The sequence below is a fragment of the Miscanthus floridulus genome, chromosome 6 (genome assembly GCF_019320115.1).
Source record: "Miscanthus floridulus cultivar M001 chromosome 6, ASM1932011v1, whole genome shotgun sequence".
In the NCBI taxonomy this organism is placed as follows: Eukaryota; Viridiplantae; Streptophyta; class Magnoliopsida; order Poales; family Poaceae; genus Miscanthus; species Miscanthus floridulus.
In genome coordinates, this window is record NC_089585.1 from 122,459,705 (window position 1) to 122,473,804 (window position 14,100).

The 14,100-nt window shown below is 47.7% G+C and overlaps 1 protein-coding gene across 1 annotated transcript; it reads left to right on the plus strand.

Moving 5' to 3' along the window:
- Window positions 1–5,116: 5,116 nt before the first annotated feature.
- Window positions 5,117–5,738, plus strand: LOC136459405 (small polypeptide DEVIL 4-like). Its single transcript, XM_066459266.1, has one exon. The coding sequence runs from the start codon at window positions 5,197–5,199 to the stop codon at window positions 5,419–5,421; it is 225 nt and encodes a 74-aa protein (XP_066315363.1). The 5' UTR covers window positions 5,117–5,196; the 3' UTR covers window positions 5,422–5,738.
- The last annotated feature ends 8,362 nt before the right edge of the window (window positions 5,739–14,100 follow it).

A 14,100-nucleotide genomic window follows, 5' to 3' on the forward strand; every position in this document is an offset into this window, starting at 1 on the left:
AGAATGATCAAAATCACTTGAACATTTATCTAATCTTTTTTTTTGCTTATTTTAATTTCTGTATGTTTTATTGGGTTCCTCTTTGAAATTTTCCAATTTGACTTTCATAGAAATAATCTGACTATTTTTTATTTTTATTTAATATTTTTGTATTATTTGGATTTTTTTTGTTCATTTGATTTGGATCCAATGGTCTTAACAATCAAGTGTTGCATGTATCAAAAACGCCGAATTTTTGTTTGCCTTCTCAATGATCATAACACTTTTCCCTTTTATTATGAAATTTGTATGTTTTATTGATTTTTATTTGAAATTCTTCCAATTTACCTTTCATAGAAATAATCTGTTAGTTTGTTTTGACCTATTTATTTTAAATTTGTATGTTTTCTTTGTTTTTTCTTTGAAACTCTTCCAATTTTCCTTTCATAGAAATAATCAGTTAATTTGTTTTGTTAATCTCATTTTTTTTATTTTTCTACTTTTTATTTTGATTTTTTCATTTATTTGATCTTTTATATTTGGTCTTTTAGACTATCTCCAACAACTAACCCACATAGGCACGTAAGCCTAAAATAGGTAGTAAGAGGTCTAAAATCAGCCTCCAGCAGAGTACCTATACGTAAGATCTATTTTGGGTTGCCTGAGAGACACAACTCAAATATGAGCATCCTCTATCCTATAAACTCATTTGCAGAAAGAATTATCTTTTAGGTCCTGTTGTTGAAAAATACATCCAATATATATTGAACTATTTGCCTGTAGCGATACACGAATGTGTGTTATATTTTGACTGTTGTGGTCGGGGTGATAGCCTTCACGTGGATCGTGTGCTTATGGCAATCGAGTGATTCCTAGCCTGAAACACTCGGGCCTTGTTTAGATTGTAAGTTTTTTTACTCTCTTTCCATCACATCAAATCTTTGACAAATGCATAGAGTATTAAATGTAGATAAAAAAAATAACTAATTACACAGTTTGATTGTAAATTACGAGACGAATCTTTTGAGCCTAGTTAGACCATGATTGGACAATAATTATCAAATACAAACGAAAGTGCCACAGTGCCAAATACTGATTCCTAATCTCAATCTAAACAAGGCCTCGATCTCTTTGTTTGGTAGAATCAAGTGCTCCTCATTCGCTTGTTGGTTTCAATCAACCCAAACCAGCCAACCAACAGTGTTTTTCTCTCACATAAAACCAGCACCAGCCAGCCCAAACCAGCCCAGAAATCAACCAGCGAACAGACCAAAGAGATGGGACACTCGGGTGTCAGCACCTCGTGAAACACCCGGCCACAAAGTAGACTCTAGCTTAAAAGTCGTTTGTTTAAGGGACATTTATTCTGTATATAGAAGTTTTGAATACCTAAACCTGTCTTGCCCTGCTTTACTCGAGATTGTGACCAAGTCGGAGGCATATATAGGAATCCAGAGGAACACGTAATACACCACTCCTACAAATGATGATGCAAACACTTGAGGTCCAAGGCAACACAAAGCAAATTTGATACGTGCAGGCGTGATCGAATGAAGCGACGATTCGATCGGACGGTTTCACCTAAGGGAACGACTGTAATACAGGTCAAAGTAATTAATTAGCATAAAACTACACCCAACAACCTTCTGCGAATTCTTGTTCTTGACTTGTATTCTCCGGGAGACCCATGGTGCGTATGAGTGACTATGAGCTCCTGTCAGTCTTTCAGACTCTCTCAGGCATGGGGGTGGAAGCAACATGATGTGGCAGACAGATTTTGTTGCTCGTTTCTTTTCGCCAATATTCTAAGGCACCGGCGTCGCGTGATCGCACACGTGTAAGTGTAACTGTTGGTGTCGCGCGGCGCATTGCTTGCTTCTCGCCTGCGAAAGAGTCAAAGCGAGGGGACTCAGAACGCCAGACACTGCCGAGAAACACCACCCGGTCACCAGACGGCCCTGTCGTCGATTCGATCGCAGCTGGAGCGCAAGCGATTCTTCTGTGCCGATGCACAGTGACACTGGCACTGTAGTCTGTAGAGTCTGTACAGGCGGCACTGTTGCATGCTCGCTCCAGCAGATATGTACGTATACTACGCGCGTACGTGCCACCAGTATCCTTGTTCCTCGGCCTCTCACCATCTCACGCACGCGCGCACTGTATACTCTGACCCAGAAACGTGTAGGTGTAGACCTGTCTGGTACTGTACCTCACTCGCACAGTAAACAGCACTGTGCCATCGCCATGCATGCGGGGCCCCATGCCCGGCCTTTTATCGCGTGCACCGGCGCACGTACGCGCGCGTATCTTCCTGGTATTTTTCCCATATCGGAGACCTGAGTTCCTGATCGGTATGATGACGTGAGGCGCGAAAAGACGGGGTTAGATTAGGCCTCGTTAAAATCGAGGACGTAAAGTTTCGAGGTGTCGATCCGGCGTTATACAGTATGTTTAGATATTAATAAAAAAATAAATTACAGAATCCATTAAATTAGAGGATGAATTTATTAAACCTAATTAATTTATCATTAACATATGTATTACGGTAGCATCACTTTATCAAATCATGGACTAATTAGATTTAAAAAATTCGTCGGGTAAATTAGTCGCAAACTATATGATTAATTATTTTTTAATCTATATTTAATACTTCAATACACGTGTTAAACATTTGGTGGTATAGAACTTAATCTTTTGGAAGGAATAAAAAAAAGGCCATAGACGAGAGGTGTGAGTGTGAGTGAGTGATGCGCCGCACAGTGCGTCCGTACGGAGGGCAGGTGGTCAGAGAGGCAGCCACCTCCGCAAATGGCGCTGATCGGCAGGGACGAAAGACAAACACGCCAGGGATGGAGGCAGACACCACGTCAGGAAGCCAACCATCCCGAGTCTCGAGTGCGAGAGAACTCGAAAGCTTAAAGGATGCATGCATGCTCTCGGTCTCCATGGCTGCACGATCGGAATCGGAAGCAACTAACGATTTTTTTTTTTGGCGAATCAAATGTATTATATGTATATCAGACAGTATTTGTCCTTGCTTCCACTGAAAAAGAAAAGAAAAGGGAGGGGGAGAAAATCCGGCGTCCCGGGCCATGCATGTTCTATCTTTGACCGGTCCACTCAGCAAACAATCATACCCGTTTGGCCCAATCGGGGCTTGCTTTAATCAATCATGATCATCTCTCGGCAAGCGCCTCTAGATGGATCCCACATGGCAGACAGAAGCTGCGCCCCATGCAGCAGCTCTCTTTCTTCTTCTTGGGCCGGTGAGAAAACGGCTGCTAGATGTGGGGCGTGGAGCTGCCGTTCCGTGCCGAAACCCTCAGCGCGCATGGGCGTGCAGTGGAGGGCGCATAGGACACGGCGCTGTTGTTTTTGACTCGGACGACGACGTCGTCATGTAGCGCGAGCGCGCGAGGGCCCGCCCCCGTCTCGGCCGCTCGGGCTGCGCTGTGGCCAGGGTGGCCGACCGCCCGTCCATCGCCGCCTTCCCGAGGCGAAGGACGATGAGGACTGCGCGCCTGTAGCCGAGGCCGAGCCGAGCCGAGCGAGCGCTGCAGCAGCAGCTCTGCTGCCGCTGGGATGGGAGCCCCCCACAACCGCCCGCCCGGTCCACCACCGCGTCAGTCTGCCCGCCTCGCTGCCGTGCCAGCTCGGTTCGCGCGCTACAGAGTAAAGCTGACGCCACTCGGCTCCGCTGCTGAGCGCCCCACCTCCACGGCCCACGCATTGCGCTGCGAACCCCACCCCGCCCCACGTACGGCCGCGAGCTCCGTCGCGACGCACGGGCCGGCCGGTCGCTCGTGATCGTGATGCAGGCTTTGCGACCTGCAAGGAGACGGACGGGCGGGGCGGCTCTTTGAATGCACGCCGCACGCCCACACCACCAACACCAAGGGTGCCGCCGCCGGCGCTCAAGGGAGAAGCGATCGCGCTATGGATGGTGTGCGGTGTGCACGGGCGGCGCGTCCGTGCGAGCGACCTGACCAACCTGCGCGGCTTTGCCTTTACCCATTTCGAGCCAAAGGTTTGGGGCTCCGGGAGCTAGCTTTTGACCTCCCGCACGGGCCACGGCGGCCCACGGGGGCGCGGACGGACGGCGACGGACACAGAGACATCAGCTGCTCTGCGGTTCTGCACTGCCCGTGCGTCTCCGTGTGCGTGTGGGGGCCTGGCGCCCTGGCCGCCTGAGGTGTGGCTGGCTGCTTCGTGTCTGAAACTTTGAATATTTGCATGCATGAGCTTGCCATGCTTCTGTGGCTTCCGCGGCTTCACTAGTCAAGTTACTGTTCAATCCCTGTTTTTTTAAAGAAAAAAATAAACCCTCTATTAAGTGGTTCTTTGTTACTCCCTCCCTCTCACAAAACATGCAAATCTCGCTTTTCAAGGCTACATTAGTGAAGATGTAAAATTATGCATGTGCCCATACTATCTCCTTATCAACACACACCCGGAACTCAAAAGAACCATCTAGAATCTTCACTGGAAGTGTAGAGTTAACATGATTTTTCAATTATATGTGTATTTTTTTTATTAGTGGGTCCTATCGTAAAGCTTATCTCCAACCTAGATTTATACGCTTTTGGGACAAGATTTAAGCCACATGATCATATGTTTTTTTGGACGAGGGGAGTAGCATACAATGGCCCTGTTTGCTTATTTTCTAATCCGTACTTTTTAGTTTTTTTTAACCAAAATAGTAATTTTTTCTCCCAACAAATTAGTCGGAACAGTATTTCGATTTATTTTTTCAGCGAAACGAGCGTGACCAAATATAATGGAAGTGAAGTGACAGTGACCTAAATTCGCAGACTTGTCATTTCTCTGACAGTTTGTTTGCTCCCCCAAGTCCACGTATTCGCGAAAAAAAAGAGAGAAGACAAGCGAGATGAGAAAAATTGTCCCCATGGGGACGAGGCAGAGCAAAAGATGTAGCAGCAGCGCACCGCCGAGGTCAGGTCAGAAAGGCTGCAGAATTAGAAAATGAAAAAACGAGCGTGAACTCCGAACAGCAAAAACCCTGCATATACACATAGAAAAACATCAAGTGGGTCCTTTCACTTCGGGGGTGGGCGGCACCAAGGCTTCCACTATATAACCGGCTATGCGATTCCTCCGCATACAGAACCACCTCAGATCACACAGCTCACTCGCTCATCTCACTCTACTGATAACCATCCTCTTCGTCCGGCGAGAAGGGACGTTCACCATCCATCCATGGAGCTCTTTGCAGCAGCCGAGGAGAAGCCGTGCAGCAGGCTGTTCAGGAAGAGGAGCGGCGGCGGCAAGGCGGGCATGGGCGCCATGCGCGGCGACGGCAGCGGCGGCAAGGGCCGATCCTTCTCCGGGCGGTGCGCGCGGCTCGTCAAGGAGCAGCGCGCGCGGTTCTACATCATGCGCCGGTGCGTCACGATGCTGGTGTGCTGGCGCGAGTACGCCTGAGTCCTGATGGGGGCCAGAGGCTGCGCCGCCGCATGCAGATGCAAGCAAGCTGAGGAGCAGGAGAAGCCGAGCAAAGTCAAGATGCTCGATCCGTCTCCTCGTTTAATTAGGAACCAAGAACCTTGTGTAAAGAGAAGATTTTTTTTTTCTCAAGCTTTATGCTCTTGTAGTCTTGTTCTATCAGCCCTTGCACCTGTATGCTCCATTTGGGGCAGAGGCGCAGAGCTATGCTGGCTAGATGATCACGGCAAGTGCTGCGCTTTTCTGCTGTTCCAATGTAATGTGACTATGTGAGCATCTAGTATACAGGAACTTGAGCCGTTTAGCTTCTTGTTGGTAACTGCGCATCTGAGCCCCTTGTCTGGCCTCCCTCCTCGATGGCGTGCGGTGATTCCTCATCGGAGTGCGATTCCACTGTTGCTCTGCTATTTCTTTACAGTTTTTCCCCTGTACGTAATCCGTAATCCTGAAAAGCGGCCAAAAAATTATCACCAGTTGCTACCGCTTCTCACTGCCAAATGCACGCGTCGGATCAAAGATCACCATGTTACAGTTACTTGAGTTTTGAACCTGTGCTGACCGTAATTATCTGGAGTTACCATGATGGCATAATGTAACAGTAGTCAAGGCCGAAGGTTGTAGGAGCCAAAAGAGGAGGGACATGGGGCGAGAGACGCTGCAACACGACCATTATTCCGCGCCGGGAAGACGTTGCTGCTGGCGGACTCCCGAGGCCGGGGGTGTGCTGACGCGCTGCATAATTTACTCCCAAAACGACGCCTCCGTATCTGAGCGCTCTTGTGCCGGCTGTAGGCTGTAGCCTGCACGCCACCGCCTCCTCCCACTTTGGTCCAATTGCAATTGGGAGCGCACCGTACTTGCAATGCAATCCCTCTCATTCATCTGCCGCGTCTAGCTACGATACATATACTAGCAAGCAGACTACGACGACCGCTACTCTACAGTCATCTACTACTTACGACGAGCATCCCAACCCAGAACCCACTGTTCAATGTTCATCCAGGGGGCAGGGGCACCAGTATTAACCGGAGTAGTAAGCGTCATCGTCCATCCTTGTATCTGCTGCAATGACAGCCTCTGTCAATTGACAGGAGAGATGCAATTTTTTGGGAGGCCTAGCTCTGACCTAGTATGGCTATAGATTACGGCACCAGTTTTTGCATTGCTGCCACGCATATTCCCCTGCCCATGCTTCCTCTTGCTCTGCTTCTCGCCCTTAAACTAACATAACACGCTGCTCCTTCCTCTTACGTCGGAGCGGGTTTGTTTCAGCGATCCATCGATGCTGAAGATGTCAGGGACGGACCCATGCTCTCTCGCTGCCCTGCCAAGCTACTAAACCCTTGCATTGCATTGCATTGCATGCGGCGCAGGATCATCAGCTGCACCGGCGCGCGCGCAGTGGCTGGCCGCTGGCAGTGGTCCTGCGATCCGCCTATGGAGGGTGAAGGGAGTCCTCGCTCCCTCCCTAGGCCTTTGCAGGTAAACCCCCGGTGTAAGCCAACAGAGGATGCACGACGCAGGATCCCCACCTCGCGCACTGTCTCGATGCAAAAGCCCGCAGAGGCCCAGCACGGCCGCCTGCATACGGCTTCTGGATGGATGCCTCTGTGCTTTGTACCGCAAAGCCGGTCCTTCCGGAGACTTCATCCATATCCGACATGTACTGTTGGGATGCTAAATATATATTTTTAACAAAGAATTTCGAGGAGGACATCAATTGCAGACCACATCATTCGTGTACTACGTAAACAAATAAATATTCTGGTTTTCATCGTCGTCATTAGTGCTATTTCAGTTTATGTGCATAAAAATCCTAGGCTTACTCAGGCATACTTGAATCTTATATGGCTTACTGAGGCAAACTGAAGAAGTAAACGTCAGTGTTTCACTCCTGACCGACAAAAATGGTTGTGGTTTTGTAGAAGTTATAGTCATTGCAGGGTAGCCTAATGCTTGGTTTGTTCGCCTTCAGCACGCACGGCCCTTCTTGATGCAGAGCTAGCCGATGCTGGCGCTACGGATTTAGGGGGTGTTTGGCATGGCTCTGGAGCTGAACTCCAGCAACTCCAGCCAATTTTCCAGCCAAACACCCCAACTCCAAAACTCCATGGAGCTGCCAACTCCATGGAGCTGTAGTGCAAATGGAGGTGGAGTTTTGGAGCACCTCTTTTGCAGCTCCGACTCCACCTAGAGCTGGCTCCACCTAGAGCTCCGACTCCAACTAGAACTGGCTCCACCTGGAGTTCTGGAGTGGAGCAGCTCCACCTAGAGTTGGAGCCATGCCAAACAGGGCCTTAACCGTGGATGGATGTGCTGTTAAGACGGTGATCAGGAAAGCAAAGGCGGACGCTGTTGCGCCTTCAGAGTTCAGACATCCTTCCCCTTGTCGAGGGTATCTCTCTGCATCCTGCTGCAGCCAGCAGTAACCTGTGCGGCCAAGCGCTGTTCCCTGATGCCAGACTGAAATGCTTAGCGATCATAGATTTACGCAGTTCCAAAGGACTGTTGCCTTTTGATTAAAAACACACAGATAAACGATAGTCAATCAGCCATGAATGAATACATAATACTGAATTACAGTCAAATCAGCAGTTCCTTTGTATAGGTTTATCGTTAGCTGCACTGCACAAGACTAGCAATTTATACTTGTACCTTGTGTGCAGTTCATTATGAAGGTACGCTTTCTGAGAATGGTGAGGTTTTCGACACTACTCAGACCTGGAACGGCACGGGAGCAAGCGTGCTACCAGTTCCGACTGGGACGGTTCACATGAAACCTGCCGGTTTATCGGTTCACAAAAACCAGCCTGTTCTGCCGGTTTTTATCGGTCCAATTGCACAACGGTCTTTAAAATGAAATGAACCGCTTCAGTCTCATTCGATCTTTTACCGGTCAGACCATCGATTCGTAACTATGGTTTGGATACTCGTATTCATCTTCACCTAATATATTTCAACACATGGATTAAGGTAGCTACGAGATTATCCAAACAAGGCCTCAAGATGACAACTCTGTTTTTCGCATTTGAAATCACAGAGGGGGGCTGCCATCATGGCATGCGATATAGCTGTCAGAACTACGAAAGTGAGTGCATGTTCTGATCTCTCGTTCCTAATAAAGCATGGCCATCTCTCGTTCTGTTAAATACATTATTGCACCGATTTGTTGAAGATTGGAGACGTCAGATGCATAAGCCACAGTGTGTATATGGAGCTGCGGGGTCACTTCCAGGGACACCACCTTACAGTGCTTTTCGTTTTAACTTCACAGGCATTAGAATCACAGTTTCGGAAAGCGTCTGGGGCAATAAAGCTCGCGTCCGTCCCCTCCGGTTGCTCCTGCCCCACTGCTCCTGCTTCTCCTCCGTCGCCAGCCCCCTTGCCGCTCGCCACGCGCTGCTCCTGCTCCTCCGCCGCCTGCCCTGCTGCTACTGCCGCTACTCCACGCACCCCGGCCCGCTGCTCTTGGCGCTGCTCCTGTTCCTGCTCCGCGTGTCCGTCTCACTGCTCCTGCCCTGGTCCGCCGCCCGCGCCAGCTGTTCCTGCTTTGCCACCCGCCCGGCCCGAGGACGCCGACAGCCGCCAGCGCAAGGAGAAGCGTCAGGGCGCAGAAGCCCTCCGGCCTCGTCTGCTGCTACGGTTGCGGCGCCCCGATGCAGACAGTGTAGGAGGCCACACCTGGATATGATGCGTGTGGCAAACTCACATTTCAAATGTTTCAGATGTTTTAGAGGTATGTTGCAAGCGTTTCATACGGATATTGCAAAAGTAGATCGGGATGTTACATATGTTGCAATAGTTGTACACGTATGTTGCAAGAGTTTGTCTCCAATGTTTATTTATTTTTCAGACGTATGTTGCAAGCGTGTTTATTTGGATGTGACATGTTTTTACACATACGTTGCAAGTGTTTTATCTGGATGTTGTGCATGTTTGCAATGGTTTTCAAGTATTTTTTGCAAGTGTTTCAGACGTATGTTTCAAATATTTCATCTGTCTTTTTTTTGTATGCTGTAAGTGTTGCATCCGAATGTTTTAAAACTAGAACGGGTGTTGCACATGGGATACGCGTGTGAAGTTGGAGGGCGTGAACGGTCCTTGCGGGCGCGCAACGCGGGCGATGTTCGGTGCCGTGGCCCCGCGTGGCCGGGAGACGCAGGCGCGGGCGAGCAACGTGCATCCGGCACGGGCCCATGCGTGGACGCAGAAAAACGGATTGCAGCCGCGGGCGTCCGAGCGACCGGACGCTAGCAGTGCCGTTGCCGTTCTGAAATTGCTAGTCCAAAGGCAATAGTAACATCATATTTCCTGCAGTGCAACTCACATTCTTGAGATGGAGATAGTGGCATCCATGCTGAGGAAATTCTAAACATCTTTTTCCTTTTCATGATATGGTCAAGTTCTGAATTGCACCGGAGTAAAATTCACAAATAGTGGAAGCCTAGTACACCAATGGGATATTGCAATGGTCAAGTTTTAAAATGGATGAGAGTAAAGCTATTAGTACACCAATGGAGACAAGTGGAAGCCTAGATAGTGATGCTAGTGGCAACATGATGGATCAAAAGATATATCGGTCTATGATTGGAAGCCTACTCTATGTGACCGCATCAAGACCGGATGTGATGTTTAGTGTGTACATGTGTGCTAGATTTCAAGCCTCACCAAGAGAAAGTCATTTGAAGGCAACTAAGAGAATATTGTGGTACTTGAAGCATACACAACATGTTGGATTATGGTATCCCAAAGGAGCAAGATTTGAGTTGATTGGATATTCGGATTCCGATTATGCGGGATGCAAAGTTGAGAGAAAGAGCACATCGGGCACATGTCAACTATTGAGAAGATCACTTGTGTCTTGGTCATCAAAGAAGCAAAATAGTGTAGCACTTTCAACCGCCGAAGCGGAGTATATTTCGACCGGTAGTTGTTGTGCTCAATTACTTTGGATAAAGGCTACCTTGAGTGACTTTAGAATCAAGTTCAAGCAAGTGCCATTGCTATGTGACAATGAAAGTGTCGTAAAGCTCACCAACAACCCGGTTCAACACTAAAAAACAAAGCATATAGATGTCCGTCATCACTTCATAAGAGATCACCAACAAAAAGGGGACATTTGCATAGAGAGTGTGGGCACCGAAGATCAACTTGCCGACATATTCACCAAGCCACTTGATGAGAAGAGGTTTTACAAGCTAAGGAATGAATTGAACATACTTGACTTCTCCAATATGTGTTGATGCACCCCCACTATATGACATGCCTCTCCTTCGAGCAAAGCAAGGTAAAGTTGATTGACATGTCATCCATCCATTGCTAAGGACTTGATTAGTGCATCTAGTCATTCCTATCATGTCCTAGGCTCATTCATGAAAATCAAATGAATTTGATGCTTGTATGGTACCACTATTGCTTGTATGTTTGAAATGATCTAGTGGTAGCATATGACATGTTTCTGGGCTTGTAAACCTAGTGTTTGATTTAGAAAATGAGCTATAAGTGTTTAACTCAACATGGTACAAGATAACACTTATTTGGAGGTGTGAAGAAGCTTGTCCTTGGATCAAATCGAGTTAAATATCTTTTGCAAGTAATCTGGATTGAACCAAATTGGGAAAATGATCCTCATTTCACATGGTTTCACTCCAACCTATCTATAATTTGAGCTCACATTTTGTGCTAATTGGTGACAAAGGGAGAGAGAAATAAAGATATGAGTGATAGGAGAGTATTTGACATAAGAGGAGAGATATGATAAAGGAAAGGGATCCATTAAAATTTTGATCACACAAGTAGGGGGAGCAAGCTCATAAACTTGTATGATGCATTTGAATGAACATTTCATACATTTGCTTGCATGGTACAAGTTCTAAATTTCAATATCCATACTTGTGTGGTGTATGCTAGTTATAGGTTTGAATGATGAAATGAAAAACTAGCATGCATAGGCTAAAGTAACTAGACTTATGTTCATTCTATAGAAACTAGACCCTTGCATGTAATATTGATCTCACGGGGTACTCTAGTTTTTGTGTATGTCTATTTACTAATGATACTAAGGATGGTATATTGGTGCACTCCGATTGGTATCACGCTTCAAAGGTCCATCTCTTATACCTTAGCATCATTTGGTAGAAATTGACTCCTATATTTCCTATCTAAGCATATATACAAGCTACAATCCAAACTCTTAGCACATATGTAGGGGGAGCAATTACTACCATTTGGAATTCATGAAACTTGTCCATACTCTTTTACACATGGTAGATATGCTTGGGTAAGCAATATGAATTCAATTAAATCTCAATTCATATCTTTGTGAAAGGGTTATCATCAATTACCAAAAAGGGGAAGATTGAAAGATCTAGTTTGGTTTTGGTTAATTGATGAAACCCTAAGTGCTAACCTAGTTTATCAAAGTGATTATAAGATAGGTAGCACTACTCCAAGTGATAAAGCAATAGCAAAGATCATGACGATGGTGATGGCATGGTGATGATCAAATGCTTAAACTTAGAAAAGAAGAAAGAGAAAAACAAAAGGCTCAAGGCAAAGGTAAAATTGTAAGAGCCATTTTGTTTTGGTGATCAAGACACTTAGCGAGTGTGATCACATTTAGGATCGATAGACGTACTATTAAGAGGGGTGGAACTCGTATCGAAATGCGGTTATCAAAGTGCCACTAGATGCTCTAACTCATTGCATATGCATTTAGGATCTAGTGGAGTGCTAACACCCTTGACAACATTTGTGAAAATATGCTAACACATGTGCACAAGGTGATACACTTGGTGGTTGGCACATTTAAGCAAGGGTGAAGAAGATAGAGTTAAAAAAGAGTTAGTCGCGCTGTTTACAGAGTGACCGGACACATCCGGTATGATGACCGGACACGTCCGGTATTTGACGACAAACTTAGCGACCGGACGCGTCCGGTCGCTACACCGGACACGTCCGGTGCGAATCAGAAAAAGTAGTGTTCGGTAGAGCAGTCGATCGGACGCTGGCAGCGTCCGGTCCGGTGTGACCGGACGCGTCCGGTCGAGCGTGAATGCTTACTGTACTCCACCGGACGCTGAGGCTCAGCGTCCGGTCAGTTTCTAACAGACGCGTCCGGTCGGCCCTGGTGGCTTACTGGACTCGACCGGACTCGGCGGCTCAGCGTTCGGTCAATTGAGTTTGTGCGTCCAGTATGAGCGTCCGGTCGTCGGCAAAATGGGCAGCAACGGTTAGGTTGGTTTGAACTGGACACGTGGCAGTCTGGGAGCTACCGGACACGTCCGGTAGGCTGACCGGACACGTCCGGTATTCACGACCGGAGCGTCCGGTGCTGCGTCCGGTGCATTGTGACCGAAGCGTCCGATCGATGCGCAGTCAGCCAAATATTTGAGCCAACGGTTCTATTTCATGGGGGCTTCTATTTAAGCCCCATGGCCGGCTCAAGCTCACTCTCTTGCACATTTTCATTAACATAACAACCTTGTGAGCTTAGCCAAAGCCCTCCCACTCATCTCCATCATTGATCCATCATCTTTGTGAGATTGAGAGAGAATCCAAGTGCATTGCTTGAGTGATTGCATCTAGAGGCACTTGGTATTCGTGTTGCGCTATGAATTTCGCTTGTTACTCTTGGTGGTTGCCACCACCTAGACGGCTTGGTGCAGCGGTGGAGGATTGGCACGAGTTGGTGATTGTTCGTGGCCGCCTTCGGTGATTGTGAGGGGAGTTGTACCTTCCTCGGCGGAGTGCCGAAAGGTAACTCTAGTAAATTGCTCGTGTCATTGAGTTACCTCACTTGTGGGTAGGTTCTTGCGGTGTCCACTCGTGTGGACGAGGTTTGTGAAACACCTCTTAGCCGCCGAACCACCAAGTGTTGGTCGACACAACGGGGACTAGCGTGTTGGCAAGCACGTGAACCTCGGGAGAAAAATCGGTTGTCTCTTGCCATTTGATCTTCTCCCGGTGATTGGTTTCATATTCATCTTGTGATTGGTTCATTTCTCTACACGGCAGTATAACCATCCTACTCACTCATTTATATTCTTGCAAACTAGTTGTAGCAAGCTCTTTAGTGTAATTAGATTTGAGAGCTTGCTTTGCTATTTAAGTTTGCTTAGTGGAGCTTTTTAGAGTAGAAAGTTTGAGGGCTCTTAGTGAGTAGTATCATAGCAAGTTGTGTGTCTAGCTATCATTCCAACTAGAATTGTTGGATAGGTGGCTTGCTACCCTTGTAGAGCTAGAGCAAGTTTGCATTTCGCTATTTGTCATATTAATCAAATTGCTCTAGTTCGTTTGTAGATTTTTAAATAGGCTATTCACCCCCCTCTAGCCATATTAGGACCTTTCACCGGGTCAACGACCAACGTTGACTGTGCTCAGACTGGGCTTAACGGGCTAGATAACGGGCCCGGTTGGGCCGGTCTAGGCTGGCCTAGGCATGGACACGTGTTAGACGTGGGACTGGCCATGTGGCCTGGCTAGGCTCCAAACAGGCTCGGGTCCACGGGCGTGGCTCACGGTGGACAGCGCGGTGCGAGTCCTTGGACCGTAGGCACGGTCCGCGGTGGACCGCATCCATCTCTCCCTCTCCTCTCTCTGGCTCATGGTGCACCGGGTGCATGGGGCGGCAACGGCGCATCGGCTCCCTCTCTCTGT